General features: G+C 56.8%; 2 protein-coding genes across 2 annotated transcripts in view; both read right to left on the bottom strand.

Annotated features, from left to right (window-relative positions):
- The window catches only part of PADI3 (peptidyl arginine deiminase 3), a 28701-nt gene extending 26256 nt beyond the window's left edge, over window positions 1–2445 (bottom strand). The window contains exon 1 of the mRNA XM_059137268.1: window positions 2342–2445. Coding sequence (XP_058993251.1) covers window positions 2342–2433 — 92 coding nt within the window. The 5' untranslated portion in view covers window positions 2434–2445. The remainder of the gene's footprint in view (window positions 1–2341) is intronic.
- A 2170-nt stretch (window positions 2446–4615) lies between these two features.
- The window catches only part of PADI1 (peptidyl arginine deiminase 1), a 40744-nt gene continuing 32886 nt past the window's right edge, over window positions 4616–12473 (bottom strand). Inside the window, exons 12-16 of the mRNA XM_059137267.1 lie at window positions 12306–12450; window positions 11439–11532; window positions 10334–10413; window positions 9429–9554; window positions 4616–6667 (exon numbers count right to left, since the gene is read on the bottom strand). Coding sequence (XP_058993250.1) covers window positions 6434–6667; window positions 9429–9554; window positions 10334–10413; window positions 11439–11532; window positions 12306–12450 — 679 coding nt within the window. The 3' untranslated portion in view covers window positions 4616–6433. The remainder of the gene's footprint in view (window positions 6668–9428; window positions 9555–10333; window positions 10414–11438; window positions 11533–12305; window positions 12451–12473) is intronic.

Raw genomic sequence — 12473 nt, 5'->3', positions numbered from 1 at the left:
TTCAATCCTCCCGGGAGTCCTCTGAAGTGAAGGTCAACGTGTTTGGGTCGCAGCCTGGCTCCACCACTCCTCACAGGCTGTGTGACATGGGGCGAGTTACTCAACCTCTCTGTGGCTCTGTTTCCTCATCTGTAGAACAGGGATGATGATAGTCCCCCCTCATGGAATTGGGAGAATTCGTTACTAAACACCAAGCACTTCGGGCAGCGCCTGGTACGGAGTCGTCTCTAAGTATCATCGCTGATAGGACCGTGTCCATCCTACAGGTGAAGAAACAGACTCCAAGAAGTTAAGTGACTTTCCCGAAGTCAGACGGCTGCTAAGTCATCATGGAGCCAGGACTGAGCCAGCACACCCACTGCCCTTTCCCTCATTGGCCTGCCATGTGAACACCAGGGTTGCGGCGACATCTCCAAGCTGGGAGGAACTATAGAGCTGACCCAGTCCCTCTCCCCTAGCAAGACAGGAATCCTTCCACCAAGCGTAAGGTGGTCCAGCCTCTGATAGGACTCTGAAGGGACAGGATTTTCAGAGAGCAGGGACCACACCTCGTTGTTCACTGCTGTGTCCCCGTGCCCAGCCCACGCTAGACCTCAAAGAAATACTTGATCAATGTGTGAATGAATGGACCAGCAGCTCTCCCCCTCCCCCAGGATGGTCTGGTCATAGCGGTCCAAGAATTCTTCATCTGAGGGTGCCTGAGGCTCTGTTCTGCACTCTGTGGCTGTCCCCCCCCAATCTCCTCTGAGAACCCCAACACGGCCCATCCATTCTCATACCCGCAAGACACTGCTGCCTTTGCCTCTGGTGGGCCCAATTCGTCCTCCATCGTCTAAGGAAGCTCTGCAGGGGAGGAGCTGGCCCTGAGCCTCCCGGGCAGGTCAAACTGGAGGCACATCTGCCCGACGGGCATGAGGCAGCCAACGCAGGTGAGTCACGGCCATGGGCACACAGCGCTACAGGAGGGGGTGGCGCCAGACACCTTCCTCCCTTGTCACTCCTCCTGGTACAGCCTCTGTGGCTGTCCCCTCCTCCAAATCCCCTTCCTACTTCTCACTGCCCACCCACCATCAGCCAAGCTTTAGCTCCCCATGCCTAGCTCAGCCAGGTCTGCTCCAGACTTGGTTCCCTCCCATAACCAGCCCCTCACCCCTTCTCATCTAACCCTCTGAGGCCAACCCCATCTCTGTTTCCGACTAAGTTTGCTCCAATTTTTAATGTCTTAGTTTGGGTTACTGGCTCTCAACTGGATGTGATTCCCCCCACCCCTTACAGGGCACAACTGGCAATGTCTGGAGACATTTTTGGCTGTCACTAGTGGGGGTGTGCCATGGGCATCTGGTCCGTAGAAGTTGAGGGCACTGCTCAGCATCTCCCAGTGCATAGGACACCCTCTGCAGCTGGGAATTATCGCATCAGTACTGCTGAGGTTTCAAAACCTGGTCTGCAGAGAGGGTGCAAGACCAGTGACAAGGGAAGGGTGACACAGTTCTGCCTTCTCTCTTCCCTGTCCCCTTCCTACCTGCATCCTCAGCCTCGGAGCTGGGACCCCTGGAGTCTCCCCAAAAAGCTACATAGCCAGCTCCCCAGTGGCTCCCAGAGCCCAGTTCCTAAAACCCTGCCCAAACTCTCCTTTTCTTCCTGGGAGAGAGAGAGAAGGTGGGGCCTTACCTCCAGCCACTGGCTTTAAGGACATGGCCAGGGCACACAATAGGGCCATTATCAGGTGGGCTCTGAATGGCTGGAGGAAACCAGATCCTTCCTCTTCAAGTGGCACACAGCTAAAATCATAAGACACTTGACCATGAATGGGTTTGAATCTTGGCACTGACACTTAGTGACTGTGTGACCTGAGCAAATGGCTTGCCCTCTCTGTGCTAGTTTCCTCATCCATCAAATGAGATGAAGCTGACAACAAACTTAGCTCAGAGGTTGTTGTGAGGTTAAACTGAAGCGTTTAAGTTCAAGGATTAAATTCAAGGAGATTGCCATGCCTCGAACAGTGTCTGGCACACAGGAAGTGCTACATAAGCATAAATGATTTCTAAAGAAATGACTGATGCTCTTTGCAGAGCTCATAAGCTGGGGACCGTGGCTGGGGTACACACCTCTTCCTACTCGTGTGTACCCAGCCTACAAGGGTCCTCCACTGTGCCCAAACCCCCATGACACCAGCACCCTCCAAGGCCCTGGACTAGAGCTCAACCACTGCAAGTCCCCTGACTCGGGGGAGGGCAGCGGAGCCAGGCCTGCGTCCCGAGGAAGCCCTGCACAGCTTGTGGGAAGAGACCAAGGGGCTCAGCACCAACGGACCGCAGACCCCTAGGCCTCTGGCTCTTACCCATAAATGTCCACGAGGGTCTCCACGCCAGCAACACACACGGCGCTGGTGGGATGCTCCAGGGACACACGCACGATTCTCTGCAGTGACATGCTGGCCTTGGGACTGGGCCTGGGCCACCAAACCCCACACTGCCCCACAGATCCCTTGACGTGTGGTTTAAAGGACACTGGCCCCGCCTCTTCAGCCGGGGGTGCTAGCTCATTGGTTCCAGTCCTGGAAGCCCAGCCCCTTCCCAGAGCAGGGAGCTCAGAATTGGCCAGAAGGAACCCATCATTTGCATACGAACCTGTTGCTCCGCCCCCAGCATGGAGGGAGTCAGTTTCTCCCTCGAAGGGAGCAAGTCCCCACAGGCATCTGGCTGGGCCACCAGGGCTTTGAGAGGTGGAGGAGGCAAAGATGTGGGTTATTGACCTGGGCGCCTCCTTCCCGTTCCACACACCTCCTCACCCTTTTTCCTGCATTTTCAGAGATGATCTGGTTTGGTGGGGAGCTTCTCTACCCTGCTGAAGGAACCGGTGAAAATGCAGATTCCCAGGCCCTGCCTCCAGTCTGACGCGCCAGGAAGGGGGTGCCGCCTGGCATGTGGATTTTTTTTTTTTTTTAAATAAGCACCCCAGAGCATTTTGAGAAACTTTGAGGAACAGCAGACTTTTTCCTAAGAGCATGGAGTGTAGAAGCAGGACTGGATTCAGCCCTGACTCAACCACATCCTGGCTGCGCGGAGTGGGCGAGTCACTTCATTGCTGTGTCCCTCACGTGTCGCTTCTGAAAATGCTGTTGCAGGGCTTCCATGGGACGACGTGGGCAGAGTTGTAGTGTGGAGCTCGGCATTATTTTATTAGTGGCGTTGTGTGTTGTTTCCTGCCTGTGGAAGGGGCAGGTGGTGCGAGTTAAACCATTTCCGGCTAGAAAGAGCTTAGAACATCAGGGTAGGAAGGCTCACTTGTCAGGTGGGGAAACTGAGGCCAGAGGGGGTATTCAGCCATCTGAAGCAGCAAGGGCTCTGGGGAGAGGGGTCTTGGGTTCAGATCCCAACTCCGCCATGCACCAGCTACATGACCTTGGGTGGTTATGTTCCCTCTCTCCGAGCCTTGGTTTCCTCACCTGTAGAAAATGTGGCTCATCACCACCCGGGCAGAGATAATGGTGGGGACACACCCTACCCAGCCAGGCTCTAAAGATGCTGGATAGATGAAGCTTCCTCCCTTCTCTCTAGCAATGCTGCCAGTCTGAGGCAAGGGAGGGACTGTGACCTGCTCCCCAGAGTTCCCAGTGGGTGAACTCCCAGCAGTTCAAGGATCTCAGCGGGTCTCCAAGGCTGATGTCCTTCTCTCCCAGAGTCTGGGAAGGATGTTCTCAAGGAGAGCCGCTGGGCTGCTAGATTCAATGACAGCTTTACTTTTTTTGGCTGGAAAATGGTGTGATGGCTGACTCAGCTCTCGGTAAGAGTCAGGACTCAGAAGGAAGTCCAGACAGTCTCCCTACCTGCTTATGAACACAGCAGGGGAATCGGTGCAAGAAGTAAGGGGTTCCCTTGGGCACTGGCCCACTGTGCTGGGTAGGACCAGCTTCTGACTTAGAGCCCTGTCATCTCCCTTTGGAAGTAGAGCCAGGCCTTCACTTCTACCCGGTTGATACCAGCCTGTAGAAATACATCTGCAGTTCGTTCAGACTAAAGTGTCAATGACTGATAGGCAGCAACGTTTTGCCTTTTAGTCCACAAGAAAAGATAGAATAAAGTGAGTGAGTGAGTGAGTGTCAAAGGGGGTCTCCTGAGGCAGCAGCCTGTGTATAGGGTGAGAGGGGTGATATTTTCAGGCTCCTGAAACCAGAACACGGAGGCTGGGTAACCCAGTCACTTTAGAGGCAGGAATGAAAGGGGATCACAGCGGCCTTTGGCCCTGGCACCAGTCCCACTGAAGAGTCTCCTGCCTCTGCCAGTAGGGCCCAGCCCACCTGCATCTGAGAGATGGAAGAGAGAGATAGCCCAGGGAAGGAAGAGTTAGGACCCACCTCTCCTCTGATACCCATCTCAGCAGGGCAGTTGGCCTCAGAGCCATGGGCCTGTGCCAGTCATCCCGCTGAATCAGCCCGCCTGCTTGCCTGCCTGGCACCGGCCCTGGGGGCTCTCTCAGCCAGGCAGGAGCTGCCCACGGCCCGCAGTTGAGCCAAGGAGCTGGGGCACGGTGGGTGGAACTGGAAGGAAGGTTCTCCCCCGCCTCCTTCCCTCCTCCCTGCAACCCAACGAATAGAAACTAAGGAGGCAGCCACTTGAAGAAATGCATATTGACATTTTTATTAATCACGTAGGAGATGATTGGTCACCCGGAACATCCTCAGTGGGAGTCATCAGGGCCCTCGGACAACTCTAGCATTAATTCCAGAGCTGCCCATGCTCAGGGTAGCTTGAGAAGGCCTGCTCCCCACCCTCCCGATCCCTCCGTAATGCCCATTCCCCTCCACCCACAGCCTTTCCCTGGGGAATCTCAACCCTGGCTGCACGCCCTTGGCCCCCAAAGAGCTTCCCTTCTCTCCTTGGCTCAGTGTAGGCTGCGTCATGGTTATGAGCAGAAAGTGCAAAGGTTCAACCAGGGGCTTCCAAATGGGGTCCCCAGAATCTTTTGGAAGGGGACAACCCAGGTACACCACCCCTGACATCTAAACCAGAGCAGTTCTGTTTCATCCACTTCATATGTCCGGTTTCCATGGAAGTTTCTGGTTGCTAAGTGTTCTATGGCTCAGAGTATAACAGTGGCTGGCTGGCCTGGTCTTGGACTTAGCAGGGGCCACTGAAAACCCCGCTGGTGGAGGCCTGGGGCTGAGAGTCCCTAGCAATGGCGGGGAGGGGGCAGGCTGGCTCCCTTGTGCCTGCGCCTGCCTGGGGCAGGGGCCACCGCTTGCCCAGCACTGGCCAAGCCTGCCTGCTTGTGCACGTCCTGGTGACCTCACCGGGGACAGGCCTCTTAACCAACCCCCACCCCCATGGCAGTTCTCTTGCCTTCTTTGGGGGGGGATGGGGGTGGATACAGGCTTGCTTTGGGGTTGACTCCACAGCGGAAACCCAGGCTACATGCAGGGTCTCCGAGCTGCCAAGAGAGACGGGGCGAGCCTTCCCTCCCACTGCCTGCGGGACCAAGGGGAATAATTAAAGACAATTAAAGGAAATTAAACCCCACCTTCAGAGATAACCTAATGGCCCCCCCACCCTCTCTTAACATCCGGGCCCCTGCCCCCTGTGACATCTGGAACGGTCAGCCCCCCCCCCCCCCGTTTTGCATCCAGAGTCTAAAATCCGAAGTGGGGACCAGGCCCCGTGGCTCGTCCTCAGGCATCGGCCTCCTCTGCCACCCTGGCCTCCCGCCAGCTTGCCTCTGTGTGTCCCTCTGAGGCCTCTCTCCAGCCTCACAGCGTTTGGGGGCCGGAAGCAGCCAGCACTCGTAATTAAAGGCTTTCTAACCAGGTAACAAGCACCCTTCTAAGGACGGAGTCAGGTATTAAAGGGGTTCTGTTGCCTTTTCCTTTTTAAGCAGCCCTCAGATGCCGGGTTTTCCTGTCCTTATTTGTCTCTATAAACGTGGCTGAGAGGTCCCAGGAGGTCCCAGGACAGCTAGTAGAGAAGGTGCCTCCCCCCCTGCTCCTGCTTGTACAAGAACCACGGATGCCTGCGGCCCAAGCCTCCACCCCAGAGCCCAGGCCCTCTGGGACCCCTTCCTGGTGCCGACACGGGAGGAACAGCAGAACAGAGGGGGAGCTACTTAGAGTGGCCAGGCACAGCCAGCCGTGAACCCATTAAGGCCATTGCTCTTTTCTAGAACCTCTAGGAGTGGTAGATCAGGAAGGGGGAGGGAGGAATGAGGACAGTCCTCTCTGGGCCGGGGAGGCCCCTCTGGAGGGAGGTGTGTGTGTGTGTGGTGTCCACTGTCGTATCCCCAGATCCCCGGGCCCGCGGTGGCCAGCACGTTTGCAGGCACTCGGGAAGAAGCGCCAGGGGCTCCCCTCAGAGGCCAGAGGCTGGGTGGAAGGTCTTCGCCATCACCCTGGCGTGGCTCCCTGGCAGGTGGGCGGAGGGGATGGCGGGCGGAGGCGGGCTCAGGGCACCATGTGCCACCACTTGAAGGAGAAGGGCTGCCGGCGCACGTTGGTGCCGCAGTGGATCTCCCCGAGCAGCTCGTGGTAGGACAGATAGTCGTCGATGAAGGTGCAGTGCAGGCCCAGCGGCTCGAGCAGGGCGCGCACCTTCTCCTCCAGGCAGCAGCGGCCGTTGATGATGGGTCCGAAGGGCTTGGGGATGCCCAGGTGCTTGCCCAAGACCACCATATTGACCTGCAGAAGAGAGAAGACGAGGGAAGCTTTGCTACCAGGGGACGCCCCCCCACACGGGGCCCCGTCCCCAGGTCCATCCCGTTCTCATCAGCATCCCTGGGCCGCTAGGACAGGCGCTTGCACAAAAACTAGGGTCCATGGAAAGAAGAAACAGATTCACGGTTGGAAGAGAAGATTAATACCAAGTAGGGCTGCCAAGAACATATGTGGTGCCTTTATATGAATGAGAGTATTCCTCCAATACTTCCTCTCAAAATATTGTCAGATTCTAACAGTTTAGTTAGAGCAAGCCTTCACCATCATCGGCCAGAAACTTTGTACAACAAATATCTACAAGGTCCACGGTGTGAATGTCCTTCTGGTGTGGTATCCTTGTGCAGTGCACAGCTTGCTCAACTCTCCCTGGAAATCCTGATAAGTGTTATGGTTTTTTGAACATGCCCTGTGTGCCAGATACAGCATCACTAAACTTCACAGCCTCCCTCTGAGTCAGCGGCTGGGGAAGGTTAAGTAACATAATCCAGGCCACACAATCAGAGAACGGAGAGATGAGGGCGCCTGGGTAGCTCTGCCGGTTAAGCGTCTGCCTCTGACTCAGGTCATGATCCCAGGGTCACAGGATTGAGTCCTGCATTGGGCTCCCAGCTCCTCGGGGAGTCTGCTGCTCCCTCTGCCTCTCTCTGTCTCTTATGAATAAATTTTTTAAAATCTTTTAAAAAAAGAGAACAGAGAGACTAAAATTTGATGTGGATGTAACTCACACCCAAACTCATGCTCTTTGTCTTCTGCCAGAGTTGGTAGCACTGTGGCTGGCTGGGGGTCTGAAGAGTCAGGGCAAGGGGCTAGGAGCCCCTGGGGGCTTCTCAGTCTCCAGGGCACTTCCGCTTCCCTGGCTAAGGGCCCTAACTCTGGGCAAGGGAAGCTTCCCTAGGACAGGGTATGGAGAGGTCTCAGACAAAACCTCGGCCCCATACTGATGGCCAGAAAAGCTGTCCTTGGTGTTCCAAGGGGACTCTTTGGGGACCTGCTGTCTGGAGGCTGGTGCTGGGTCATCTCAGCATGGGACAGACCACCCCGGACTCGGCGCTCTCACATTTTCCCTGCCATGGCCCCTTGGCCTCAAGTCTACCCTGCAGGGCCATCTGCAGCTGGGAACAGTATGAAGCTGGAGGGTCCTCTGGGGTCCATGCTATGGCCTTGGCCCTGAGCTACCCCACTGCCCACGAATGGGCCAGAATATGCCAGGTGTTAAGTGGGGCAAATAAAGGGACAAAGGCTTGGAGAGGAGATGAGAATTCAGGAGACTGAAGGCTCCTCACTTGCTGGGTGACCTTAGGCAAGTCAACCACTCAGCTCGGAGGGCCCGTTTCCCCATCCGACACATGAGGGAGTTCAGTGAGCGTTCCCTATGGGGCTCTTCCAGTGTGGACATACTGGGATGGTTAAGCAGGGTCTGGACCAAAGTTTAGGGATTCTCACAGAGGGGTGTGTGTTGGGGTGGGGGCTCCCAAAAGAGGGCTGGCCAAGGTCATGGGCTGGATCCCAGGCTGTCCCCCAACCTTCAGCCAGAACCAGAACCTGGGTGTCCCTTAGTGTCTCCTGACCAATATGGCGGCCACATGCAGCCACAAGCAGCTGTTGGAAATTAAGTAAAAGTATAAATTTCATTCCTCAGACACACTAGCCACATTTTAAGTGCTCAGTGGCTTGGTGGCTCTGTGTTGTATAGACACAGAACATTTCCATTACCTGAGAAAGTTCTAACACACAATACTGCCTTAGTTCTCAACCAGGGTGATTTTGCCCCCAGGACATTCCAGTTGTCACAGCAAGGGGAGTGCTACTTACTGGCATCTTATGGGCAGGGGACAGGGATGCTGCAAAATTTGGGCCCAAACATCAGGAGAGCCAAGGTCATGAAGCCCTGCCTTAGAGGTCTCTGCCAGGACCTCACGGTGAGGATGTAGGAGTGAGAACACATCCTGGCAAGGAAGCCCCGCCCCACACCCGTGCCTCCAGGCAGGCCCTCAGGATTCACTCCCACCCCTTGGCTTGTCCAGTGACAGGGACTAAAGCAAAAGGCCCCGGGCTGAAGGAGGGTCTCCTGTCCTGGGGAGCCCAAGCCGCCAACACCCTGACATCCTTTCCCAAGGTGTTAATGGGTTAGCCAGTGCTGTGCTGATAGCATCACTGGGCCCCTCCCAGAGGCCACCCTGGTGAGATCACACCTGGGCATCTGCTTGTCAGCTGCTGACTTAATGACAGCGGGGAGGCAGCCACCTTGGGCCGGCCTGTTCGCCTGGGGAGTTGCACTGGGGACCAGCCTGTAGGGGGCCACGGTGCAGGGCAGAGTCAGCAGCTGAGGCCCAGGAAAGGACACCTAAAACACTGGAACCAGAAGATGCTTCCTTTTTCCACTTGGGAGGGAAAAAGTGCCCTTCGCTCAGGGCTGGCCCGTGCACGGAAGGAGGTTCAGCAGCACCCCGGCCCGCATCCACGAGATGCCCACAGCTCCCCCATCCTCATAGCAATGAGAAAATGACCTTGAGGGGCAGTCTGCCCCTGGTTGACAACCACCGATGGAGATGCTTTGCACGAAAAGCAAACATACGCCGGAGAGGTCCACAAGCCACCTGCCCACCCCCGTCTCTGCCCAGCGGCCCTCGGATGACAGAAAGTGCTTCTCCTCTGGAACCCCAAATGACACCCCTCTGGACTCTGCCGGACCCCAGGGAAAGGAGATGACCTTCTGCGCTCTTACCATGTCCGGGAAGAAGGCTTCTGCATAGGAGCCCTTCAGGGAGAAGAGCTGGGGGATGTCGATGATGTCCCGCTCGGTCAGGCCCAGCTCCCGCTTCAGCACCTCCCGGTTCCAGTCGATGCATTTCTGGGGGCAGGGGGAGAGGCAGCGGGCACCCAGGGAGCCGGGGAGGCTCTAACGCTTGCTGAATGCCAACTGCGTGTCAGCTGGGCACCCCTGCACTCCTCCAATCCTCCCAACAGCTGTGGGCCCCTGCCACTCCCAGATGGAGAAACTGAGCCTCCAGGGACCTGCCCAAGGGCACAGAGCGAGGACGCCGCGGAGCTGGGATTTGGACCCAGGCAGTTTGGGTTCCGAAAGTGCCTGCCGCTACACCACACTGCCCCAGCCGCAGCGTGAGCCATACCCCTGTGCATCTCAGCAGTGAGGGAGAGAGTGCCGGGCTCCACTTAGGAGAAGGGAAGGGCCTCCTCCATTTACTGAGCACAGCTGCCACGAGGTCCTGCACCTTGCACTTGGCTGGCATTAGCCCCGCCCCTCCCAGAGACCTCCTCCCGCCGTCACCCACTGTCCCCTTGACTCCCACCTGCCCCACCCCTCACCCCCACGGGGCCCCATTTCTCCACATTTCTCTCCTCTCACTCTGCTCCCTGGAACGTGGAATCTCACTTCCTCAGAGCAGAGCTGGATCTCCCTCAACAGACTGGAAGCTCCCTGAGGGACTGCTATGTCTCCTCCATCAGACCCTGGGTTTCCCACTGCAGAGGTCCTACCTTACCCACAGGTTTTGGCAGCTTCCCCCCACCCCCCACAGTCAGAGGCTCTGGGGCTGAGCCCCTAATCCCCAACCCAGCAATTCCTGGGGCTGCTTCTCCTGGGACCGGGGGACCCCCAAGAACCCTCACCTGTACATAGAGACTGTCGCTCCTGAGTCGACGGTCGGCCAGCATCTCATTAATGCTTCTATTCACCTGGTGACTTAACCCTGAGAGAAAGAAGGCAGGACGGGGGTTCAGGGCAGACTGCCCAGGGCTATCTCGGGCCTGGGGCTGTAGAATCCAGGCCAGGATTTTTCTCCTACCTCAGGGCCAGGGGCTGAAGCTAGGACAGAGAATGTCAGACCCAGGAGACCCTACAGGGCCCAGGCTCTGGCTGCAAGTGCGTGTCCGGGGATGGAGCACAGCCTCCTGGGGAAGAGACTTCTGGCTCAGTGCTGTGTCATTAAGGTGCAGCTACCATTACTGAACACCCATCATGCTCTGGCACCCTCCTAAATTTACGATTAATCTTTAAAACAATGCTAGAGGGGTTCATTATCACCCCCAACTCAGAGCACAGGAAACTGAGGCACCGAGCGGTTTGGAACATAAGCTTGATCTCCCAGCCCAGGATTTGAACCCAGGTCCTGAAGCTCTGCCACACCCCTTCCAGTACTCCATTTCTCAGGTGGGAACACTGAGAAATGTGTTGGTGGGAAGGGGGAGGTGCTCAAGGGGGCCCAGCCAGACCCTTGGACAGTCTGTCAACTCCCAGAGGCAGGTCTGCAGAGTGGCCCTGACCATGCACCTGGCTTCTCCCCCAATCCCCCACTCTTGAGCGAGCCCCAAGCCCTGCCTCATCCTGGGGATAGCCCTCAGCCAGGCACTCCTCCCTGAGCCTCCCAGGAAAGGGATAAGGGGAAGGATGCAAGATCAGCAGGGCGCACATTGTTTCCGGTGGCTTTCCTCTCCTGGGGTGTGGCCAGGAGCCACCCACGCTTACTGCGGAGGTCACCCCCTGTGTGTGCCTGGGACACTCTACTGGCCTCTTGGCTTCCCTGCCTCGGCCCAGTAAAGGGAGGACTGACAGCCCTGCTCTCAGGGGAGAGTGTCAGAAGAATTAGTGATGTCCAGTTCTAAGCGGAGGGATCGGAGCAAGGCAAAGGCATAGCCACGAGAGGCATCCCCGGTGCCCAGGGCTGGCAGTGAGAGGGCAGGATCTGTGCAGGGGGACTGGGTCGTTGGCGCTCACCATCAAACTGGGCAGCTTCCCCGTACCCCTCCTCTTTCTTCTCTTGGAACAGTCTGAGGCAAGCGCTAGGGCTCGCCAGGAGTAGCCGGAAACCCTAGCACAGAGGGAGGAAGAATGTCTCAGTGGATGGGGTCCCCCTAGGTGCAGGAGACTCCAAACTCACCAGACCATGCAGGGGTGCCACCTACCAGCCACAAAGAACTCTCAGCAAGTCCCCTAATCCTCCAAGCTGGTTTGCACCCCTAAGCCTTTGTCTAAGACATTCTCTGCCTGGATGCCCTTGGCGACCAGGGAACTCAGCCACTGGCCACTGGTCAGCCTCCCTCCCAGGCTGCTCGCTCTCTGAGCAAGGGGCCCTCTCTGCAAGGCGGTGGAGCTGAGCGGTTAAGAGGCTGGTCCTGAGTCCCCTGTCTGGGTTTGAATCTTACCCTACCAGTAATTGCCCTTCTGAACCTCAGTTTTCCCATCCATAAAATGGGGACAGTGATAATACTACCCACCTTATGGAATTGCTGGAAGATTAGATGACTTAAAACACACACACATCATAGGTGCTCACTAAACATTACCAGTTATCATTATCAGTGTCATCCCTGGGTCTAGGCTGAGAGGTCTGGATCAGAGCAAATACCCAACAGGTACAAGAATGAGTGTATGAGTGGTGGAGCCAACCAGCACCCTCCTGATCTGAGCTTGACCTCCTCCAGGAAGCCCCCCAGATGAACACCATCTTGTTCCCAAGGTGCCCTGACTCTGAGCTCCCTAAGGACATAGGCAGTGAGCTGGTTCCAGGCAGCTTTGCCCTGTCCTTTCCCATCAGGTTGGGGAAGGGGAGGGGTGGCTCAGGCAGGAGGAGAGGGGACCTACCTTTCGGTCAGAGGTGGGCACAAAGCTCAGGAACTCATCCACGTGGCCCACGGAGAGCCAATCAGAGTAGAGCTCCACGGGGGCCTGCACCTGCTGGGCCTGCAGGAAGTCCCGGACCACCTTGGCCATCCGCCTCCCACCGGACCTGGCCCAGGAGGGAAAGAGTGG

This window comes from Mustela lutreola, chromosome 10 (genome assembly GCF_030435805.1).
Source record: "Mustela lutreola isolate mMusLut2 chromosome 10, mMusLut2.pri, whole genome shotgun sequence".
In the NCBI taxonomy this organism is placed as follows: Eukaryota; Metazoa; Chordata; class Mammalia; order Carnivora; family Mustelidae; genus Mustela; species Mustela lutreola.
This window is presented reverse-complemented; position numbering and strand designations above follow the sequence as displayed.